This window comes from Mytilus edulis, chromosome 11 (assembly GCF_963676685.1).
Source record: "Mytilus edulis chromosome 11, xbMytEdul2.2, whole genome shotgun sequence".
Lineage (NCBI taxonomy): Eukaryota > Metazoa > Mollusca > Bivalvia > Mytilida > Mytilidae > Mytilus > Mytilus edulis.
Genome location: NC_092354.1, coordinates 56915529 through 56940633, shown reverse-complemented (window position 1 = coordinate 56940633; position 25105 = coordinate 56915529). Strand labels below are relative to the sequence as shown.

Sequence of the window (25105 nt, the reverse complement as noted above, 5' to 3'; positions counted from 1 at the left end):
GAGATATCCATAAAACCAAACTTTCTCTAGAACGCCATTTTAAACCTTCTTTGTGAAATGCACTTAAGGTGGTACCTAACACTACAGGGAGATAACTCTGTAAAATCAGCAGAACGTTTTAATGACGTTGTGTTCATAAGGGAATATAAAGCTTCTCCATGATCAAAATAAGAGTTTGTCAAACTGCTATATAACCAGTGTATTTTTTCTGATAAAACGGTTGGTTCAATTTTTCTAAATTTTTATATTTTTGTAAAAGGGTCACTGTAAATACTTTGTCAAAATTTTAAGAAAATTAAACGAGACAAATTAATTTTGGTTAAAGTGTTGGGTACCACCTTAAGGAAGTTCATTTCACTGTTTCAAAATAAGAGCTATAAGCTATTCAATTAATTTTGAGGATATGATTCTAAAATCATCTTACAATTAGCTTTGACCATTTCTTCTACTTACAAAAAAAAAAATAACAAGGAATTTATAAAATTTACAGTTAAGGCATTTTAAAATTATGAAAAAGAAACGAAGAAGTTTGCGTTTTTTTAAATAGCACATCATGAACATGGTGAATAAAACCAGAGGATTCTGAATATTTGAAAAAAAATCAAAATCAAGGGGAGCTAACTTCCTTAAAACGAATTAAACAGGTGATTCCTAGATACACACTGTCAAACAAGACCCAGTGGGTTAATCTGTTTTGGTGAGAGAAAAAATGGTTATCGTTTGTTTCTGTGAATCATAATTCTTTTCGTTCATTATTTTTTTTAATGAATTAAGTCGTTAGTTTTCGCGTTGAAATTGTTTTATATTATTTTTTTTATTTCTGACAATGAAGTATAGGTTTTGCTAATTGTTGAAGGTCGTATGGTGACCAATAGATGTTATTCCTGTGTCATTAGGTTTCTTGTGGAATGTCGTCTCATTAAAAATCATACCAAATCTTTTCATTTGTATATCTTATGTAATTTCGATCAACGAGGAAATCTTTTCAGAGAAACGAATAAAGTAGATGTATTTCAATCGCGACAAGTAATCTACAGCTATGGCCGATTATTTGAACATACATCATAATAATTTTGTTACTTCAATACCAACAGTTATTGAAATTTGATTTTTTCACAAGATAATATTACTGAAAATTCCGAACGAAATAAGAATTAAGTTTTCTTTTGTTTGATACGATGCATTTATATTGACGATGAACTTGTAATGGTTCTAACAATGAAAACTCTAGATCTATCGAGCGGAGAAATTTTATTTTAACACCTTTGAATGTAGTGTATACACATATATGCAGTCACATGTAATTTCCACTTCAAACAAAATCGCAAAACGTCTCCGCTATTTATATAATTCATCTTTTATTTCGTATTTGAATGTTCGAGAGTCAATCAAAGTATAAAACATGTAGGATGGTGTGTTTCATGACCAGACGTTACACAAAGTCACATGTAATTTCCACTTCCAACAAAAAACGTTAAACGTCTCCACTATTTATATAATTCATCTTTTATTTCGTATTTGAATGTTCGAGAGTCAATCAAAGTATAAAACATGTAGGATGGTGTGTTTCATGACCAGACGTTACACAAAGTCACATGTAATTTCCACTTCAAACAAAAAGACGTTAAACGTCTCCACTATTTATATAATTCATCTTTTATTTCGTATTTGAATGTTCGAGAGTCAATCAAAGTATAAAACATGTAGAATGGTGTGTGTCATGACCAGACGTTACACAAAGTCACATGTAATTTCCACTTCAAACAAAAAGACGTTAAACGTCTCCACTATTTATATAATTCATCTTTTATTTCGTATTTGAATGTTCGAGAGTCAATCAAAGTATAAAACATGTAGGATGGTGTGTGTCATGACCAGACGTTACACAAAGTCACATGTAATTTCCACTTCAAACAAAAAGACGTTAAACGTCTCCACTATTTATATAATTCATCTTTTATTTCGTATTTGAATGTTCGAAAGTCAATCAAAGTCTTAAACATGTAGATAAACTCATCATGGATACCAGGACGAAATCTAGTATATACGCCAGACGCGCGTTTCGTCTACAAAAGACTCATCAGTGACGCTCGAATCCAAAAAAGTTAAAAAGGCCAAATAAAGTACAAAGTTGAAGAGCATTGACGACCGAAATTCCTAAAAGTGTTGCCAAATACAGCTAAGGAATTCTATGCCTTAGGTAGAAAAGCCTTTGTATTTAAAAAAAATCAAAAATTTGTAAACAGTAAATTTATAAATATAACCATATCAATGCCAATTCATGTCAGCACAAAAAGTGCTGACTACTGGGCTTGTGATACCCTCGGGGAAATAAATCTCCACCAGCAGTGGCATCGACCCAGTGGTTGTAAATAAACTCATCATAGATACCAGGACTAAATTAGGATGGTGTGTCATGACCAGACGTTACATAATTAGGTGAACGTTGTCCTATCATAGTTGCACATGATAATATATATCATGTACATTTAAAAATGATATTTTTCTTTGTATTGGCTTTTACATTTATGTATCAGAGCTTAAAGAAAGATATTTTGTATGTTGTTTTTTTTAAACAATCATTTTATTTTATCCGATTTATTTTCGGAACACACCTTCTTTCAAAACATTACAGAACACAAAATTCAAATACAAATAAATTTTGTATTTATATTTTTTTTTCAAAGGGACTTTAATTAATTTTGTTGGTAATTTAATGAGTATGAGTGGGAAGATATTTTGCAATTAAAAGACATCACCAAATATCAACCTACTCATAGTCATTATTTAACATCCATTGCAGTTGGGAAAAAACATATAATTCAGAATTAATTGCCCTTGGACCTTTACAAATCCTAAATCGTTTACTCAATTTTATAAAGATTTGTAAACAACCAATGCAACTATTTATTTTTTTTCATTTTTGCTTAAAAGTACAAATCTTAATATAATATGCACTTCATTTATTTTTTACGAAAAATTACAACATTAAAGTACAAAATACTTAAAAGATAGTCATGTTTAATAAATTTATTATCAGCTACATAAGGAACATTTCCATCTTGAATAATACAGAATCAATAATTTCTTACCTTCCCTTCTTGAACGTTTTAAAAAGGTTTGTGATTATTTCTTCCCGTTTTTTTTTATCGAAGATTTTACCAAGTAATTAATGTAAAAAAATGACGAAATTTAAACATTTCAAAAAATAATAACAATCATTCAAAAAATTTCGGGTAGGACTTTCTTAACTCTTTTTTCAAAATTCTATTGACATACACAACTTTATATTTTTCAGTTGAAACTATATACACGTAATTGAAAACCCCATATCTCCTCCTAGTCCAACAAGAAAAAAAGGATTGTTAGTGCATTTGGATTCGCATAGTCTCCCCCACACATGCGATATAAAACATGATGCATTTAAAGAAAAAAAAACACCTTCTAAGTAAATATTTTAATAATGCACGTGCAGATGAACCAAAACAGATATATGCAAAGAAGTTAAGTCGTCTCCTCTTCAAATGGAGCAAAGCCGTCCCCGCTTCAAACAGAGCAAAGGCGTTTCCGCTTCAAACGGAGCAAAGTCGTCTACAGAATTTTAAAACGTGATTATCAAAAGAGTAAGGCTGTAAAATAATGTAAAGCACTGTTCTGCTTAGACCGCAAGTATAAATATATGCGTATGACAAGTGATGTTAACATAATCTCGTCCACTACATGCATGAAACATTTGTTACTGGACGTTAAGCAACCAACAATCAAACAATTTACTAAATCTCATAAATAAACAGGAAATTTAAATTCCTGTTTAAAAGAAGTTATCATTAGGAGTGGAAAGAAAGCTGATAAATGTAAAGCTTTGGTCACATGATATTTGAATAAATGTAATTTTATCTAAAAATCAATTTAACAAAAATCCACAGCGTAAATTGGTTCCTGTTAAGAGTTGTATATTTTTTGGATTAAACAAATATGAGAACAAACTGTCAGTACCAATCAGATTTGTCAAGATGGGTCTTGTTCGTGTTACTATGAGATATGAGCTTGTTCATTGTTGAAGGCTGCATACCCCACATTAGTTATGTACACTGATCCAGTCTATTCATAGTCTCATTATGACAATCATACCACAGCTCCTTATTTTCAATCTTTTGGTCACGTGATTGGTAAAAACAATTATATCAGAGAATATAATAGACAACATATCGGTTTAGTCGACTTTTTTTTTCTCACATTGTTGAAGGTCGTACGGTTGTCTATAAATGCGTACATACATCCAGGTTTTTTGTCTGTTACAAATTATCCAGCCATTTCGTATTTCTTCTAAACTTCGCCTGTATAAATCAACAAGAAATATTTTCACAAAACAATTCCAATACTTGTAGATATTATAAAAAACAATATGCTTCGGTAATATATATTTTCCTTATCAAAATTAACGTGACTGCGTATTGGTAATTAATTGAATAACGCCCAGTATTTCAGTTATATTCAATTAACAATGACTTAAATTTTACATGAAGGACCAAAGATATAGATTGGCCATGATCAAGCCAGAAACTTTTGACAGCCTCATGAAACGAGGACATAACACAGGAGTAAATAGATATAAGAAGATGTGGTATGAGTACCAATGAGACAACTCTCCATCCAGGTCACAATTTATAAACAGTAAAACCATTATAGATCAAAGTACGGCCTTGAACACAGAGCCTTGGCTCACATTGAAGAGCAAGCGATAAAGGGTTCCAAAAATGACAAGTTTAAAAACATTCAAACAGGGAAAACGAAGGCCTGAATCGATGAAAAAGGACGAGAAACACTGATGAACCACATTAACAAACGACAACAAGTGAACATCAGTTAAATGACCTACTGATTCAAAGGTTCAAAACATAAATACGAAAAAAATCGATTATTGTGACCCACTCAAAATTTAATTCAAGTTAAAGATATAAAGATAAAACTTCCTTTTATTTTCTTATCACACTTTACCTAATCTCTCTCTATTTTATCTAACTTTTATACAGCAAAAACACGTATTCAATGTAAATTTACAATACGTGTGTTAAATAACCTTTAAAGTAACCACGTAACTGAAAAATGATTGACAAAAAACCGTTACGTTCTCTTTATCTAATTTATGTTTTAAATGTAGTGGATAAGGGTCCGTCGTAAAATTTGCATGAAATGCAAAAAAGTGATTATATTTAACTTTGAAAAAAAGTATATATAAAACAGTTTCACTATGATTGCGTAGTACATGTAGTATCTTTATGCATCTATGCTGAAGGGTATATATACATATTACATATTATATCAAAATATAAACAAAAGTGGTTAAATGGAAGACAATGCACACTTAGCTGATGGAGGAGGTATAGAAGGTAAGAATGATACTTAAACTTGTGTTTGGAAAATTATCTCGTAATTAAATATGAAGATGTTCGCTGCTTTTATCAAAATAACAAGCTTTTTAAAAAAACTATTCTAAAATGAGAATATATAAATAAAGTAAATTAAAAAAAATAATAAATTGTCCTAGTGCTTGTTTACTATATTTCAGACATTGCAAATTTGTACTTTTAACATTGTTCAGATTAAGAAATAACTAGGATTTTATAAGATTTTCAAGTATTATTTTTTTCCAAGTTATATGTAATAAAATTATGAAAATAAAGGTAAGTGGGAAAATGTTTCAATGGAAGTACATGGATACAACCAAATGATTCTGAAAATCTAACAATATGATATGATCGTCACTGGTGGGTCATATGTAGACGAAACGCGCGTCTGGGGTACTAAATTATAATCCTGGTACATTTTTTACCTTTGATAACTATTGACGTGAAACCGCAGCAACTATACAAATGGTCAACGTGAACTTTTGTTTACTGGTACCTAAGCTTTTTACGTATTCTTCACTTATTGTGTCTTGTTTAATGGTTTACGTTTAATGTACGTTGTGTATGCAAGTTTTTTTTATAATTGTAAGTGATATGGTTTTATGGAGTTATCAAAATAGTCAAACCTGTCCCATGTCGGAAATCTTGAAAGATATTGCCCGCAATTATACTTTAAAGGTTTTGTCTTTAAAGACATTTGGTCGTAGAAATATAATGAGGTTCTATTAGATTTTGATCACTATTTTGACGAGGTGCATGCTTGGTTACAAAATGTAGGTGCATTGGACAAACACATCATTGTAGGATTCCGGTCGGATAGAAACGTTTATTATTACAGCGCATGGAAGCACAAATTTAATACACATATAGGTGTACTTGTCTATAACACAACATCAGGTAAAAAACTGGACAACATGCAGACAAACTCAAAGATATTGCATTAATATATAGACTATTTTGTATTCAATTTTTATATGTTTATTTCATTCCAGTCCTTTTTAAAATCAGCAATATTTTCTCCTGTTTTACGAATACAATCATATTAGCTTTAATTTCACTGGGGTAAAGCTGATGACCGTAACTGCATTCACGGTCATCCCAAGATGTCGGATGAAAAATTAGGTCAGTTTCTGTATTGTCTGTTAAAGTGTTTCTATATCATTTTCTTTACAAATCATACATTGAAACGATGTAAATTTATAAAAGAATCACTCGAAAATCACTAATTACTTCCGAGAAATGTGCATGAAACTGGAATTTCGATATGAAAAAATCGTTAAGATGACCGTAAATCATAATCAAAATATTTTCAAGATGACCGTAACATAAAACAAGGATGACCGTGATTGGTAAAAAGATGACCGTAACTTGTAAAGGATGACCGTAATTTGTAAAGACTGACTGTAATTTATATAGGACGACCGTAACTTTTATAGGATGACCATCAATTCTAAGAAATATCAGTATTGTATTCAAAGCTTTTTTGTTGAGTTTGTCGATCTCAATAGGGGCTCGGTTAGCGGATATAAATATGTTTCATAAATTTCTTTTTTTAAACTATAATATAATTGGCCATATTTAGGATTTATAACAATGATACTAAATTGCATATTTCTCGTAAACAATGAAATATTTATTGATATCGACGTTAAAATTTTAACACAAATTTACAGCGATACGACGAAAATTTGAAGAAACATGAATGTGTCCCTAGTACACGGATGCCTCATCTACACTATCATTTTCTAGTTTAGTGGACTATGAAAATGGGATAAAACTGTAATTTGGCATTAGAATTAAAAAGATCATTCCATAGGGAAAATGTGTACTAAGTTTCAATTTTATTTAACTTGAAGCTGGACAAACGAACAAACAAACAGACGAACGGACGAACGTACGCACAGACCAGAAAAACATAATGCCAATAAATGAAGCATTAAAAACATTAATAATACATACGAATATTTGGTAATCGAACCCATGTGTATGGGTCCAGAGGAAGCAGATTAAAATCTTAATTTGTCTTGATATATGCAGGCGGAAACACTTTTGAAATAGAACAAAAGAATCGAAGCTCTGTGTTTATCGAGAAAGCGATAAAAGTTAACTGTAATGTTTGATATAGTAACAAAATTTTAAAAAGTTAATAGAAACAAATAAAACGACAATTTTCTTATTTTAAAAACACCATTTGCATAAGTTTTCAATGTATCTATTACATAGTAATGCAAAACAATAAGATATCAAGTCGACGACATGATTCTTATCGGGGCCTTTTATAGCTGACTATGCGGTATGGGCTTTGCTCATTGTTGAAGGCCTTACGGTTACCTATAGTTGTTGATGTTTGTGTCATTTTGGTCTTTTCTGGATAGTTGTCTCATTGGCAATAATACCACATTTCTTTTTTATATATAGTATCTATAAATTGGATGTAGAAAATGTATAACCTGCCCTTCCACGAAATATTTAATAAGATTTTTTTTAAATGCTAAAGAATTTTCAAAAATTCCATCTGACATCCAAACAGACAATATTTTTAAGTTGAATCAATGCAGACAAGATCATTAACTAATGCTCATTAGCTAGTAGATACATTTGTATTTTAAAATATAACTGACATATAACGATCGATCGTAATGGTGCTATGTGGATAAATTTATCAGTTTTCAAGAGCAAAATTGGCAGAGCGTCATCCCTACAATGGCTTCCATTTCTACGACTGTGAGCATGAACTGGCGTAATGGGGAGATAATTTTGAAGAAGTAGAATCCTGACTGTATGAATAACATTTCTGTATATATACAAATTGACAACGTTCCGCCTTGTGATACGCTTTTCGTACAATACTATTTTAAGGATCTACTTTGCTGGAGCTCACCTTCACTAGTTTATTCGAATGATATTTTCAAAATATTTCTGTTATTTTATTTGCACGACAAAATGAAAGACGATATAATATCAATGGGTGTACATGCAATTTTTTGGCATTTTTAAAAATGTGTATTTATTATATGTCATTAAAAGGAATCCCAGAAACAAAACAAAATCTTTTGTCGAGCAGTTGAAGGGTGTGTACCGCATGTCTTTTGGCAAATTCATTTTAAAAATTGAACCCTCTACTGTAAAAAAGATACATATGGTAATCTTTTCATTTGAAGCACGTCTTATTTTCTTCTACCTATAGGATAAAACTTTCATATTAATATGTGTATACCAACACGATTAATCATTTGATACAAAAAGATAGTTATATAAATACGGATATTTCTTAGAATTGAGGGTCATCCTTTAAAAGTTACGGTCATCATTTACAAATTACGGTCATCTTAAAAGCAGTTACGGTCAGCCTTGTTATGAATCGCTGATTCTGTTACGGTCATCTCGATTGTGATTTACGGTCATCTTGGCGATTTTTTCAAATCGAATTTCCCGTTTCATGCACATTTCTCAGAAGTAATTAGTGATTTCCAAGTGATTCTTTTATAAATTTACATCGTTTCAATGTATGATTTGCAAAGAAAATGATATAGAAACACTTTAACAGACAATACAGAAACTGACCTAATTTTTCATCCGACATCTTGGGATGACCGTGAATGCAGTTACGGTCATCAGCTTTACCCCAGTGAATTTAATAACTTTGAAAATCAAATTTCTGAGTTTTTTTGCAAGGTTTCGGCAACTTTCCGATTCTTTAATCAATTGGCCATTGGAAAGCCTCTAAGTTAAACAACTTTCCGATTTTTAATCCGAATGTAATAAATGAATAGAAACAAATTTTAAAGTCTTGTGGCAAATATTGAAATTAATACATATTAGTATTCAAGATGGACTGGGGGGAGGGATGAAGAATTCACAAAATGCATGTAAGTATTTTTGGACATACAAAAGGTTAAACGGAACGAACTGTGAAGGGAGAGACAATTGCATTTGAAGGGCCCCATGATGAGCGTATGGTGGATAGAGGAAAAGAAATTAAGTCTCACAACACACTACCTGTGTATCTCACAAATTGGAGAGAAATTTTGTTAACTTGAAGAGAGTGTAACAAAAGCAACATATCAGATTTAACATCCCCATTTCATTTGAACCTGACTGCATACCGGACAATCAAACGAACACTTACCGTTTAAAATAAACTCATCATAGATACCAGGACTAAATTTTATATATACGCCAGACGCGCGTTTCGTCTAACTGTCAGACAGGAGAATTAAGTCAATAAATGATATGTATATGCCATTGTAGATCTTTTATGGTCTCAGTTTATTTGAATGTGATTGAAAAAATTGTAAATGCTCGAAGATTTCCACAAGCTTCAAAGCTAGACTTCTAACAATTTATAGATGTACACAATGTTACATAGTCACGCGTGCCCTCGGTGGCCGAGTGGTCCAAGTAGTCTTACTAGTGTATCACTAGCCAGTCAACCCTGAGGTTGTGAGTTCGAATCCTGCACGGGGCAGGTACACTTGACTCCGATCCTAACAGTCTGACAGGCACGAAAAGGACAAAAGTGTTGAAAGTAGCATTAAACACCAATCAATTAATCTATACTTCGTCACGCATAAAGATTTTCTTTAACATTGCATACTAGTACATGCAGTACAATATATATATATTGCATGTGTATAACCATGGCATCAAGGTAGATTAAAACAGTATATTACTAAATTTAAATAATACTTCAAATTGATAGAATGCGAATAAAAGAACACAGAAAACTAACACCACAAACTTGATTGATAAAATATGCGCTTTGTATAATGACGTGCATATGGATATATCAGATTTTTCTTTGTTTACCTCTTTATAAATAAGACCCTACATGTATATGACGTTTTAATTTTTAAACTTTTTGACACTAGTTATCAAAATATCGTTATACGAAAATATTTGGATATTCTTTTTAACTTGTTTCACTATAGTTATGTGTGAAGTAAATAGGAAACAATATGATGTGTACACTAGTTATCAAAATATCGTTATAAGAAAATATTTGGATATTCTTTTTAACTTGTTTCACTATAGTTATGTGTGAAGTAAATAGGAAACAATATGATGTGTGTTTTATAAAACGTCCCTTTATAATCAAAGATAAGACACAACTCGCATGTACATGTACAATGTAATGAGGCCTCTACACACAATTTTCATAAATGTGAATGTTGAATAATACCTGTTTACAAATAATATTAATTTCAAGAATGTGTCCTTTTAAAGTTATTCGTGTAAATAGTTTATTACTCTTTAAATGACTTAGGACTTTAAACTAATAACAAAAATAAGTGTTCTATATTTTGTTCTTCTCTATAAATATGATTGCGTTAAACCGGAACAGAAGAAAAAAATGGACGCCACATGATGTGATGAAGTTTGCAATGCAACAAGTACATGAACGCAGAACAAGTTAGTAGTCACAAACTTAACATAGCAGTTTAATTATTATCAAACTTGTTTTAATTCTTGAATAACTTGTTTTTAAATGTGAAAACGAGATTATACTAACCTTGCTAACGTTGAAAAGAAAAGACATTCACAAAAATATAACAAACACACATACACATTGTGTTTGTCGATGTCTTTTTTTAATTTTATCATTTAGTTGTATCTACACGGCCGACACTCGGCTAACCGAGAGTTTGGTCGGTTAATCTATATTGAGTATGCGGCTATATGGGCGGTTGGTCTGTTAATCGGGTTGGTTATACGTCTGTTAAGAGTAAAATGCACAATTTAATGTTGAACTCTGTTAAATATACAGATTTTTTGGCAAATTATAAGAACCAAATCAAAAAAAGAAAAGTGTCTGACAAAATGATATATATCATAGAACATTTTCCACCTGTAAACAAATTTCATAGTCTGCACAATTTTCAGTAAAACTAAAAGGCGTCGCGCAAGTATGCAGTATTTATGCTTATACACATAGCAAATTTTTTTAATAAAAGGCGAAACAAACAATTTTAGATATCTTTTAAAGGACACAAAATAGTACTTTGGTTCTAAAAAAAAATGGCATTAGTAAATATTTCATAATTGTAAAATAACGTGAATAATAGCACGTTTTAGGGAAAAATATGGGAATAAAGTCTGTTAATGGGTTGGACAATTAAAAGTGTGCCAGTAAAGAGTTATTTAGCCACGACAATAGTTTTGCTACCTTTATATTTTCCCATTGAAAAAAGTTAAGAATGAGATGTTCTTGAGTAAAAAAAAATGACAATACGGTGCAACAGTATCCTTCTAGTAAAAGCATTTTTATTTTGATTTTCTTTGCATTTTATTGAAGGGTGTGTCATTTCAATATAGCGTGAATATGGCCACTGGAATATGCATGAATTTATGTGTCTGTTCAAAGTAGCACGTTCTAAAATCCGACTGAAGGTGTCTATGCACATGCTATTTGTCACTGGACGTTAAACCCTAATTCATCAGCATCGTCCAATTGAGTCCGTTCTTCTATTACTTCATCATAAGTTTTTTTTTACAAATCATTCTAAAGAAGTAAATGGAAAGGAGCGAATACAGCTATATTTGGTTATCTTAAATTTTAATTCATTTTATTCCGTTTAGGTCCTTTCTACATAAGTACAGAGGAACTGTAGTTGTCCGCATGTAAACGTCTAGCAATTATCACCAATTTGAAAACATTGCAATCCGTTACTGTTTCAACACCCAGGAATGTTTCATGTCTGTATTCTTAGACAATAATATTTTTTTCTCTCTTTTTTTAGCAATGCATCACTCTCTACTGTCCTTATATATTATTCTATATTATGCGTCTCCATCCAGATTCTCGTGTATACCATGAGGGCCTAGATTGGGGGTGTTTATTTCTGTATTCTTTGAATTTGTATGTCACTTTTCCCTAGATTTTATTTATTTTACTCATTATTCTTTCTCTATTCTTTATATTTTAGCATCTCAATATATTTTACTTACTGTTGTTTGGTTACATTACGACGTTTATCTCTGATTTATATACTAGTTACCAATGTAGATGACGAATTGGTGTCATTCATGACAATTAAACAGAATCCACATGATATATGCGACTATTCTTGGATGAAATTTATATTACTTTTATATTACACTTTTTGAAACCATTTTTATCAATTTTCAATTTCCATTGTCTAAATTGTTCATTTTTCATGTGTTGTTTCCGTTTATTTATGTTTCGTTGTTTATGTGTTGTTTCCGTATATTTTAGCCACTCGTCTTGGGCCTACCCATTTGATCCGATAACACCCCATATAGCAATAAAATTATACTTTTATTGTCATTCATAACTCTTAACAGACCAATTAACAGACCGGGTTTTATACATCCGACCCATTAACAGACCAGGTTTTAAATACAAATTGATTAATGTCACCAAAATACAGATTTTCGTGTAGATTTTTCACACAATGATATTTATATGGTTAACACACATAATGCCCGTCTTTTTTCGACGTTCAAAATATTACATAAAAGCAAATTCAACCAACGTGTCATTTTGTGTACATTTTGTGTGTGTAAAATGTGTATAAATTTATTGATGAGTAACCCGCCTTTTCATTTTATAGATCGTTTATCGAAGCTAGAAAAAAAAATACACCACTGGATTCAGTACATTGAATTGTTTTGTCAGAAATAAATAATTTTTACGATAAAAGTATATTTAAAAAGTTATACAATGAAACATACTGAACGTGCACTGATTTTCTCGATAACACCTGATTAACAGACTTTAGCCAACCCGATTAACAGACCAACCGCCGATATAGCCGCATACTCAATATAGATTAACCGACCAAACTCTCGGTTAGCCGAGTGCAGGCCGTGATCTAGGGTCTTCATAGCGTCTTTCTCTCACACTTTCACAAAAAGCCAGTTTAAAAAAACCAGAAGTAGCATATTAATATATAAAATTGATTAAAAAAATATTTGAATAAAATGCTCTTAAAGCAACTTTAATTTCTAATAACGGTTTTGTTTTAACAATTTTAAACAATTAAAAACCGGACAATCCGAAGCATAATTTCAATTCGATCATCAAAAATAAATTTGATAAACAATCACTTACACAGATATTTCTTAGACCTTTGACCTAATATATAATAACCACTATTGATTGCTTTCTTAATATCAAAAGTCCAGTGGAAACTATTTCATACAAAACGAAACTTTACTACTATTCCTAGTGTTTACATTCAGTGATTTTAAATTGCTGTTAATTAACTTTCCATTGTTGGTACCGGTGTTCACCGATTATATGAAAACTATTTAAACCTTTGACCTTCATGTACACTATTATGATTGATTGTTGCTTTCTTGACGGCCAGTTGCAACCATTTCCTGCAAGACAAAATCTTACTGAAAGTCGTATTTTTGCAAATTTGGAAAACAAATAACACATAATGGAACATATACATGTACATTATTTCTATTTTCTATGTATTCCTATTGGTTTAACTAACGACTTGGGGTGACATAATGTATTCTACGTTTCTTATTTCTTAGTTTCCTTTCACACATTTTTATCCTCGCTAGTTTTGCAAAATAGCAAAAATTTGAAAGTGCTCAAGACTGAATGAAACTTTACAGAAATGTTTGAAATAGGCATGTGTGACTTGGAAAATTTCAAAATGGCTGCGTTTCCATGGAAATAGCAAAAATGTCCAAAACTCCAAAATGTTCCAAACCAAATGAATCTGAACAAAAATGTTGAGTGGCATGTGTTGATGTGCTGTTTGACTGATTAGTAATTTTAAAAATGGCTGCCGTTACCCTGGTAATTGGTGGACGAGGGTGCTATCCGTTATTGCTCGCAATTACAAATCTGATTTGTTATTGTGGTTTTACCGTTTCATTTTATTTTGAAACATGAAAGGATTCCGATGATATTCTTGGTTTTTATAGGAGATTAACGTTTTTAGAAAGAAACTACAACACAGACCAAACATATCAAATACTTTATATATAAGATGATTTCTAACTAGAAGACCTTCTAAACAAATAAAATGCATTTCATATTCATGAAATTGATTTAAATCCGTTTTCACGGTTTTTTTTTTCATCAGGGCTAAATCTACTATTTTTTAAGAATAAGTGTTAAAATTTCAAATAGCAACTAGCTGTGGTTCAAGGCAAGAGGTATAAATTACATATCAAACCAAAATGTATAAAAGCAGTGCATGTCTTGTTTTCAAGTTTTTTAAGCCGGTTTGACCAGATTTATATATGAAATAACATTTTTATTGTACAGTTAATATAAAAGCGACAATACAAGCTAAAGTAGTTTTAAAAAAATAATGACTCGTTGATTTTGCGGTCAGCGTCTTTACTATTTTGAGAAGGGATTTAAACTTTAAATATTATTATCATAATTTTTAAAATTCAATGTCTTTTTTAGTTTCGACAAAACCAAAATCCTCCCAATCTAAGTGTGGCAAGAAGATGGGTAAACGGAATAAAGACGACAAACAAAGTCCTCTAATAGCACTCCTTCCTGGGGCAAAAATCGACAGTGAAAAGGGAAAAATTACTGTCAACATCGGTATCTCGAAAGAAACTGTTATATTTAACATTGGAGGTGTTAAGTTTGAAACGTACAGATCAACACTATACCGCCAACCTGACAGTCCATTGGCAAACGAAGAATTTCTCCAGAAGCACTTCCGGTCGAATAAAAAGGAATATTTCTTCGACAGGGATCCAGCCATGTTCAAAGTAAGTGATAAAAAACGACGTTTCAGTCTTATAAATCTTTAGAAATAAAATACAAACAAGAACGTGGCATTAAATTGGAAAGATCAAATCATAGGGAACATGTGAACTAAGTTTCAAGTAGATTAAACATCAACTTCATCAAAAACTATATTGACCAAAAACTTTAACCTGAAGCGGGAAAGCCTGACGTACGGACGGGCGAACGGACGAACGGACGGACGATCGGACCCAGATCAGAAAACATAATGCCCCTTTACTATCGTAGGTGGGACATAACAAAGTCAATAGTATATTAAATACTTTATTCTCCAGTTTATATTTTATACTTACATACTTACTGCCCTTGTACGTCATATTTTATAGTCACGAAAGTTATTTTAAAAAATTTGAAAACTATTCATAGTTTTGTATTTCAAAAGTTCTACGTTTGTGAATGGTAAGAGAATAATAGGCATTGGTTAACGACAGATAACGCAATGATTATAGTGACAGTGTAAGCAAATTTGAATTTTGCTTTATTAACCGAACTGAACTACTGGTAAATTAAATTTAAACATTACATGTAGTGTATCACTGAAGGTCAGTTTTGTCGAGCTTTTTTTTTTGTAGTTGTTCAGAAATTAGTATTTTACGATATCTGAATGTATTTACAGGTATACATGTATGTATGGGGTCTAACAAGCATCTTTTTAATGATTACCAAAATTCTGACGAAATTACATTTTTTAAATACAAATATGATGCCACGATAGCAAAACAAGTGTTTTCATTGCAATCGATGTTCACAAATGGTCTCGACCAGCGGTATTTCAACACTTGCTAAAATGGGGCGTTCACACCATGACACTCGCACGGAATATTAACATATTGATTTGATAAAAAAGAGAAAAAAACATAAAATTATGACATCGTGGATGAATATTTGTCAATACATCTAGTTTTAATTGTAATTATTTGAACTTGATTTGAAATTTTAAAAAATAAGATTATTTCGTACATAACATTATACTGTACACCAATTTACTTTCGCCGATACTTTATTTTGTGTTTTAACCTTTCCAGTCCACTTCGCGGCTATTTATCTCCGCGATCTCTTATTTACTGGATGTAGGTTAATAAGAAAAGATCCAAATTTTACATACTCGCGAAAATCGCGAAAATTTGTTCGTTTACAGTATATAACTTTATTTTTCTCTTTTTTGTTTGACTAAATGTGTTGATTCCCCTTTAACCTTCACACGCATGTCTACTTGGTGCTTTCATTTCCTGCAATCGATGGCAAGTTTATATCTCGTCTCTCGAGTCAAAACGAGATTTGATTGTGTTCACGTGTCAGTAGTGTTAAGCTCCCCTTTCCCGTTATCCATCTATAGCATATTTAGTATTCAAATAATGCATTAATATCGGAGAACACTTTGAATGCATTTTACACTAATGAGAAGTTATGTTTCTCTCATTACAAATTTTTATTTAAAAATAACAATATTAGTTGTGCAGAAGATATTTTGATTTAAAATACGACCTATAATATATATTAGAAATATTGATGTCAGTAGAATTTGAAACCTAAAGTATTTGTTAACTGACAATTTTATTAAAATAGCTGTCCCATAAAACTACCTGACATATTTTAAACTGTAAAAGGCGTTTCATATTTTTCTCTTATATCTTCAAATATATATAGTTATCACTTTCCTAATGAAAATAAAATCAACAAACATAAAAAAGACGACAGCCGTATAGTTTTTGGTCGTTTTATGAAGAATGGTACCTCCTAATAAAGCACCTGCAAAGGTGAGTGTCAATCAATAAGAAAAGTCGACAATGGTCAAAATTATAACTCTAGATACATTGTAGGCGAAGGCGTTGTACAATGTAGCTTTGATGCTCTCAAGAATAAATGGAAAATACTTCTGTATGTATGTGCCTGTTCCAAGTTAGGAACCTGTAATTCAGTGGTTGTCGTTTGTTGCTGCGTTACATATTTTTTTATTTTTTTCTTGATTTGTTTGTGCATTAGTTAGGTCGTTATATTTCTGGTTTGAAATGTTTTACATTTATAATTTCGTGGCCGCACGGTCACCTATAGCGGTTAATTTCTGTTTCATTATTCTCTTGTGAAGAGTTGTCAAGGTGGCGATCATACCATGCAGTCGTACACATGTATATTGGTATGGCGTTGGCGTCGTCGTCGTCGTCCGAAGACATTTGGTTTTCGCACTATCTTTAGTATTAGTAAATAGAAATCTATAATTTAAACACAAGGTTTATGACAACAAAAGGAAGGTTGGGATTTATTTTGGAAGTTTTGGTTCTAACAGTTTAAGAATTAGGGTCCAAAAAAGGGCCCAATAAGCATTTTTTTTTGGTTTTCGAACAATAACTCTAGTATAAGTAAATAGAAATCTCTGAAATTTAAACACAAGGTTTATGACCACCAAAGGAAGGTTGCGATTGATGTTGGGAGTTTTGGTTCCAACAGTTTAGGAATTAGGGGCCAAAAGGGTCTAAAATTAAACTTTGTTTGATTTCATCAAAAATTGAACTATGGAGGTTCTTTGATATGCCGAATCTAACATTCTTAATTTTTGGTCCCGTTTTCAAATTGATCTAAATTAAGTTCCAAAGGGTCCAAAATTAAACTTAGTTTGATTTTAACAAAAATTGAATTCTCGGGGTTCTTTGATATGCTGAATCTAAACATGTACTTAGTTTTTTTTTTTATTATTATGGGCCCAGTTTTCAAGTTGGCCAAAGTTGAGGTCCAAAATTCAAATTTGTTTTATTTCAACAAAAAATGAATATATGGGGTTCTTCAATATGCTGAATCTAACTATGTATTAAGATTGATGATAATTGGTACCGGTTATCAAATTGGTCCACAGTGAGGTCTAAAGGGTCCAAAATTGATCATCAAAATTTTAACATTGAATTCTTGAGGTTCTTTGATTGCTGAATCTAACCATGTTTTTAGATTTTGGATATTGAAATACCACACAGGGATGGTAAGAATTGTCTTTGAGAGGTATGGCTCAAACTGTTAAGGAATAAGGTGCAAAAAAGGGGGAATAGGGTTACCAGGTTAATGGACAATTACTTAAGTACAAAACATAATTTGAAAGCACTGTAAGGGTGGTAATTGAAACTCATTTGAAAATCTTAAACTGCTTTTAAATTATGTATATTGGAAATTTGCCAAAAACTTTATTATTGATAAATTCCATTGGAAATTTGCCAATTACTTTAGTTAAATGAACTTCATTGGAAATTTGCCAATATAAAATGTTGCTGATGAAGATTATTTTAGTTTTTTTAGCCATGATTATTATTCTTTGAAAATTTGAGTTATCTTTCTTTGTCCAAAATAGTAGTTGAATTAACTTAAATCAGTGCTATATACAATATACAATGCAATATTCACTTTAACTACCAACTGATAAACTTAAACTATCTTTGCCATTCAGTGATTACAAGCACTTTGATTACCATTCTAGGGTTATGCCCCTTTACAAGTGGAAACACTGAAGATTTTTTTCGTTTCTGTTCTCTTAACTGAAGTTTGTCTCAACTAAATTTAATGAAATGTTTATATAATTCTTCGTACCTCTAAACTCAGCTCATGTTCAATTTTGGCAGCTTCACTTTAACAGTTTTTGAGTTATGTCCCTTTTTAACGTTATATGCTAATGGGTGCATCATCTGTGTCCCTTTGGACACATTCCCCATTTATTTTTTTAAAAGTTACTATTAATCAAAATTAATTTTAACCGTGACATATTATATTTTAATATTTTATGATGTATTTTAATGAGTAGTTATTGTTGCAAACTTCATTAGAAATTTAAATTGAGATCATTTTTGGAATAAGGGAAGGGGAGATGAAAAAAATGCGGGGTGTTCAATTTTTCAGATTTCAGAAATAAAAAGAAAATTTCTTTAAACATTTTTTTTTAGAGGATTAATATTCAACAGTAAAGTGAATTGCTCAAAAGCAAAAACAAATGTTTAAGTTCATTAGACCACATTCATTCTGTGTCAGAAACCTATGCTGTGTCAATTATTTAATCACAATTCAAATTCAGAGTTGAAATAAGCTTGAATGTTGTGTCCATACTTGACCCAAGCGTTCATGGTTCGACATCTGCGGTCGTATAAAGCTGTGCCCTGTGGAGCATCTGGATTTTTTAAGGCTAAGAGGAGTGGAATGCCATTTATAATCAATAATGGAAGACGGACGTTTAGCATCATTTGAATGAAATCAATTTTAATTTTTCTTCCTTCTGTTATCAAAAATATATTTACAAATCTAGTCTATATTATTCTTTCACAGTTACTTTTAAAATTATAAGAAAAATGAAAGTTTTTATATTTAAATCACAAAGGAGATAAACAAGACGACAGTCAAATAGTTTCTGATCTGTTTATAAACAATAAGATGCCTCCTAATATATAATATTTGTGTCTACGCACACTCAATTGATTTTACATTTTTGAAGTTACCCATCCTTTCTCAATCGAACATGAATATATACATTACATTCACATGTCTTTTGTAAAAAACAAAAATACATTATCGAACGTTATAGATTTAGTTTCGTGAACGTGAACGTTTCCATTCTGAATGTTATACTTAACCGTCTAAAATTATAAGGCAAAGACAATTTAAGTTGTAGCGCTACAGGACACCCTAACATGCACATGAGTCTGTTGAAGTCGCATGGATACATTTTGCAAAGAACACAAACGAGAGTAAAAATCGCATTTGCTACCCAACCACCGAATTATTTTACATGCAGGGTTCATTGCATAAATGTCACATGTTAAACAGAAAGTGCTTACCCTTCCGGGGCACCTTGCAAATTATTTGTTTACTTCCTAGCATGTTACTCGACACATTTTTAGCATAGCCGGTACATTGTATCTGTAGTGATTATTGAAAAGTACCAAATTTTGGTGGTGGAGATGTCTGTCTTTTCTCGTCCTAATCGGCAATTCTCGGGTGAATCTGCTAAGGTATGGAATCGGCCGAGTTGTAACAAATGTTCTCGACTCGCTTTTCTCCACTTTTATTACAACGATTGTGATTTGTGTTGATGTTACATGTAACTACATAATATCTTATTTCAGGCTATTCTGAATTACCTCCGTACAGGAGAGCTTCATATGCCGCCATACATGTGTGGCCCTGCAGCAAAACTTGAATTGGAATTTTGGGGAATACCGGACAGCATAATAGAAAGATGTTGTTATACACACTACAATGCATATAACTCTACACTGAGAGCCCTAAATCGCCTGGAAAAGGACCGTCATGGAAGCTTTGATTATCCTGTCGATACCCATACAACTAGAAAAATGTCTAAATGGAAAAGAATCCGCTCAAAAGCCTCCATAATTCTCAATCATCCAGAAAGGTCAAAATCTGCAAAGGTGAGTGTCAATAAATTTTAAAAATAAGCAATGGTCTAAAGAATAACTTTTGGTAGACGAAGGCGTTGTACATGTAGCTTGAATCAATACAGAGACCTTTCCCTCTTTTTTTTAAGGCACTGGCTATTCGTCCGGATTCTTGAAACGTCCGTTGCATACGCGTGTTTGTTATCGATCGACACCTCATCCTGGTTACTTCCCGCGTCACATTACACTTTTATTGATATTGAAGATTTGTGCATCGGCAGACGGATGGCCGGACTAATACAGATTTTTATTAAAGCTAAGGAGGAATGGAATGCCGTTTCAAATCGATTAAAGGAAGAAGGAAGTCTAGCTAAATTTAAAAGAAATCAATTTTTATCTTAACATAAGACTCAGTTTCTTCCTCCTGTTATCAAACATATATTTATAAATCATGTCTTGATTATTCTTTCACGGTTGATTTTAAAATCATAAGAAAAATGAAACTTTTTATATTTAAATCACAAAGTAGATATCATTTTTTTAGTGTTTCAATTGTGTCTTACAAATTATTTTTTATAGCTACACGCCGTATTTGTTTTTTATATTTGAATCACAAACAGAGCTCTTAATCACGAAAGATATAAAGTTTATGTTTCTAGTTTTTATACGCCCGTCAACATTTTGACGGGAAGTATTAATGGTATACAAATGTTCGGTGTAAACATGTCGCCCCGTAACTTGAGAACAACTCATCCAAATTTTATAAAACTTAATACAGTTGTTCCTTATGATGGTCAAACGATCTGTATACTTTTTGGTGAAAATAGGATTTAAACTTTTTTAGTTACGGGACTTTATACCTAAAACAAGGGTGTGTATTTTTCACATGTCGCGCTGTATCTCAAAAACGATTTCTGATTATTGCTTTAAACTTCAAACACTTCTTAATTATATTAATCCAATTTGAAATATCTGTATACTTTTTGGTGATGATTCAAAATTTCATTTTAGGGTTATTAATTTTTTGGAAAAAAGGGGGGATGGTTTTCACATGTCGCGCCATATCTCATAAACGATTTATGATTGTTGCTTCAAACTTTACATACTTCTTAATTATATCAATCCAAAGATCTGTATACTTTTTGATGATAATTCAAAATTTCATTTTTAGAGTTATTGAGTTTTTTGTAAAAAAGGGTTGATGGTTTTCACATGTCGCACCATATCACATAAACGATTTATGATTGTTGCTTTAACCTTAACACACTTCTTAGTTATATTAATCTAAACATCTGTATACTTTTTAGTGATGATTCAAAATTTCATTTCGGAGTTAATGAGTTTTTTTGTAAAAAAAGAGGGGGGTTTTCTCATGTTGCATTGTATCTTAAAAACAATTAATGACTATTGCTTCAAACTTTAGACACTTCTTAATTATATTAATCTAAAGATCTGTATATTTTTTGGTGATGATTCAAAATTTTATTTTAGAGTAATTGGTTTTTTTTTGTAAAAAAAGTTTTTTTTCACATGTCGCGCCGTATCTCAGAAACTATTTATGATTATTGCATAAAACTTCTCACACAAGACGAAGGGCGTAGCATGCGATCATGGCGCATGATAATGTGAACTTCACTTTACTGAACTAGTTAGACTCTAACACAGGGTAGCATAGCAGATACGTCGTTACAATTCCCGATCAGACGTGGCTGATATTTTTAACATCTGGCATTGCCAAACTACAATTTAATTATCCATAGACTATAAAATTCGTATTTGCTTCAGATACGCTAAGTACTGGATATTTAGAGGTAAAAGATAAAAGAACAAGAATATGTCCATAGTACACGGATGGCCCCACTCGCACTATCATTTTCTATGTTCAGTGGACCGTGAAATTGGGATCAAAACTTTAATTTTGAATTAAAATTAGAAAGATCATATCATAGGGAACATGTGTACTAAGTTTCAAGTTGACATCACTTTAACTTCATCGAAAACTACCTTGACCAAAAACTTTAACTTGAACTTCCCACTATCATTTTCTATGTTCAGTGGACCATGAAATTGGGGTCAAAACTATAATTTGGCATTGAAATTAAAAAGATCATATCATGGGGGACATGTGTACTAAGTTTCGAGTTGATTGGACTTCAACTTCATCAAAAACTACCTTGACCAAAAACTTTAACCTGAAGCGAAAGAACGGACGAACGGAGCCACAGACCGGAAAACATAATGACCCGCTACTATCGTAGGTGGGGCATAAAAAGAAACCAGGTCCGCTCGCAATTCCAATATACATATTTTGTAAACTGCATTGTGACATGTGTTCCGGTGAACAGTTTCATTGTAAACTAGCATGTTAAATTTCCGGATAAGCGTGTATAACTAGTACAAGCTATACATATTACATCGTTTCGTCCTCATATTTATATAATGTTTGCCATTGGACGTTAAACAACGATCGTTAATTGTCAAATTTGTTCTGTTTTGATTTATTAATATAAAAAAAAACTGTTCATCGTTCTCATATTAATACATATTTTTCACTGTAGGTTTACGGAATGGTCTCACTCCTTGTGGTAGCGATCTCCATCCTTTCATTCCTTGCTGAAACACATCCAAGTATTCAGGTCAAGGAAACTGTATATGACGTGTCATTTGTGTACAATGCCACAACAAATATAACAACGAACTCAACAACACAAAAAGAAGTAGTAATGCCTCATCCAGTTTTGGATATCATTGATCATTCGTGTATGGCGTTTTTCACTATTGAATATATTTTAAGAGTTGTGCTTTCGTTGCGAAGGCTGGTTTATGTGAGATCATTAATGGGCATTATTGACCTTTTTGCACTCTTGCCAGACTATATTCAACTAATTATGTTTTCAATAAGCAAACATCTAGCTCACACTTCTTTCACCAGGATAATCACAATTTTAAAGATAACAAGGATATTGCGCATTTTTCGATTAGTTCGTCACGTGCCCGGATTATGGATTCTTGTGTATACATTAAAAGCGAGTTTGCGCGAGCTGTTGTTGATGGTTGCGTTTCTTTTTGTTGGAATGTTGATATTTTCGTCATTAATCTACTATGTAGATGATAGAGAAATTTTTACAAGCATTCCTCACAGTTTTTGGTGGGCACTCATTACCATGACAACAGTTGGTTATGGTGACATGTACCCCGTGACCGCTTTGGGCTATGTGATTGGATCGTTAACGGCTATGTGCGGGTTGTTAATGATTGGATTTTCAGTACCAATTTTAGTTAATAATTTTATAACCTACTACCAATATGTTGAATTTGCAATCCAAGACGAAAAACTAAAAAGAGAAAAATCTGAGATTCTAGAGGACCCTTTAATTGGTGACCAGGAAATGACTAAAAACAACAATTCGTACAGATAAATATGACCTCGTATACTGCAAAAATATAAGAGATAAACCGCTCATCTATCAATTGTTACAAGAAACATGCCTCTATATGAATAGCTTATCTGTATTTCTTTTATTAATAAGATATTTAAACGAAAAGACTGATTTTTAATTTTGAAAATGTCTTCAACAATGAATGCTGTCTCCGAGAAAGATAGTTTGTATATGCTTGTCGCTAATTGGACGTATGATGGTATACCATTGTCCGCCCGTCAGCCGTTTTGGACGTAAACACTTCGTACGGTTATTCGATTTTACCAATTCTCATGTAATTTTAGCACATTATTAGGATTGAGAGAGAAAGCCCCTTTGATTTTGATTTTTTTGTTGATATGTCGTTCTAAAGTTATGGCACCTGAAAAGTTTAAATTGAATCAACATTGTACCTGCCATTAACTACATGTAACTCTGGAACGCCTTATTTGATTTCCTAAATAAAATACATAATACATGTAGTTACACGTGAACCTTTACAATTATTTTAATTTTCCGGTTCACAAGACTTTATAGTTTAAGTAATGTTTATCTTCACATACAAGTATTTTACTTTGATTGAGTGTGCTTGGATTGATTCACTGGAAATTTTACATAACTGTTGGAATGGGTAAATAGAACACACCGTTTTAAATCTTATCATTACCGAGTTATGGGACTTTGATCGCCAAATAAATAAAAGGCGTTTTTATAAGTGGATCATCGACCCTGTTTGATTGTTTAATTGGTTTGTTTCATTTATTTTTTTCAATGTTTAGGTATCTTGCTTTTATTTATGTATTATAAAATTATAGTCACACATAAATTAAATGTCTGTTATAATTTAATTGTTGATTTATGCTAAGCAATATTGAATTAAAGATTTGTTTTGCACACAAAGTATACATCCAAATGAAAGTATGAATCAAAGGCAATCGGGAAATTTGCTGGATGACTCTGATTTGCGCCATTTTGATTCGCAATTTTCGAATATGCTCCATTAATGTTAATCAATGATTTGGAAACTGTTGTGTTGTTACAGTACGAGAACACGTCAGTTTATAGTTAGAAGTGTTTTGGGCATACAGTCGGTGGTTACTTTACTTTTGTATAAATTTCAATGAGGGCGGAGCAGCGAGCGACACTATAACTAGAGCTTAC

At 31.8% G+C, this 25105-nt stretch overlaps 1 protein-coding gene across 2 annotated transcripts; it reads left to right on the top strand.

Moving 5' to 3' along the window:
- Positions 1–5093: 5093 nt before the first annotated feature.
- On the top strand, positions 5094–24784 carry LOC139495871 (potassium voltage-gated channel protein Shaw-like). Of its 2 annotated transcripts, none has more exons than XM_071284276.1 (4): positions 5094–5390; positions 14812–15128; positions 20256–20558; positions 23084–24784. In XM_071284276.1, the coding sequence occupies exons 1-4, from the start codon at positions 5348–5350 to the stop codon at positions 23942–23944; spliced, it is 1524 nt and encodes a 507-aa protein (XP_071140377.1). In that variant the 5' UTR covers positions 5094–5347; the 3' UTR covers positions 23945–24784. The 2 variants fall into 2 exon arrangements, with proteins under 2 accessions (XP_071140377.1, XP_071140378.1); XM_071284277.1 differs by lacking the exon at positions 5094–5390 and adding an exon at positions 10664–10820.
- The last annotated feature ends 321 nt before the right edge of the window (positions 24785–25105 follow it).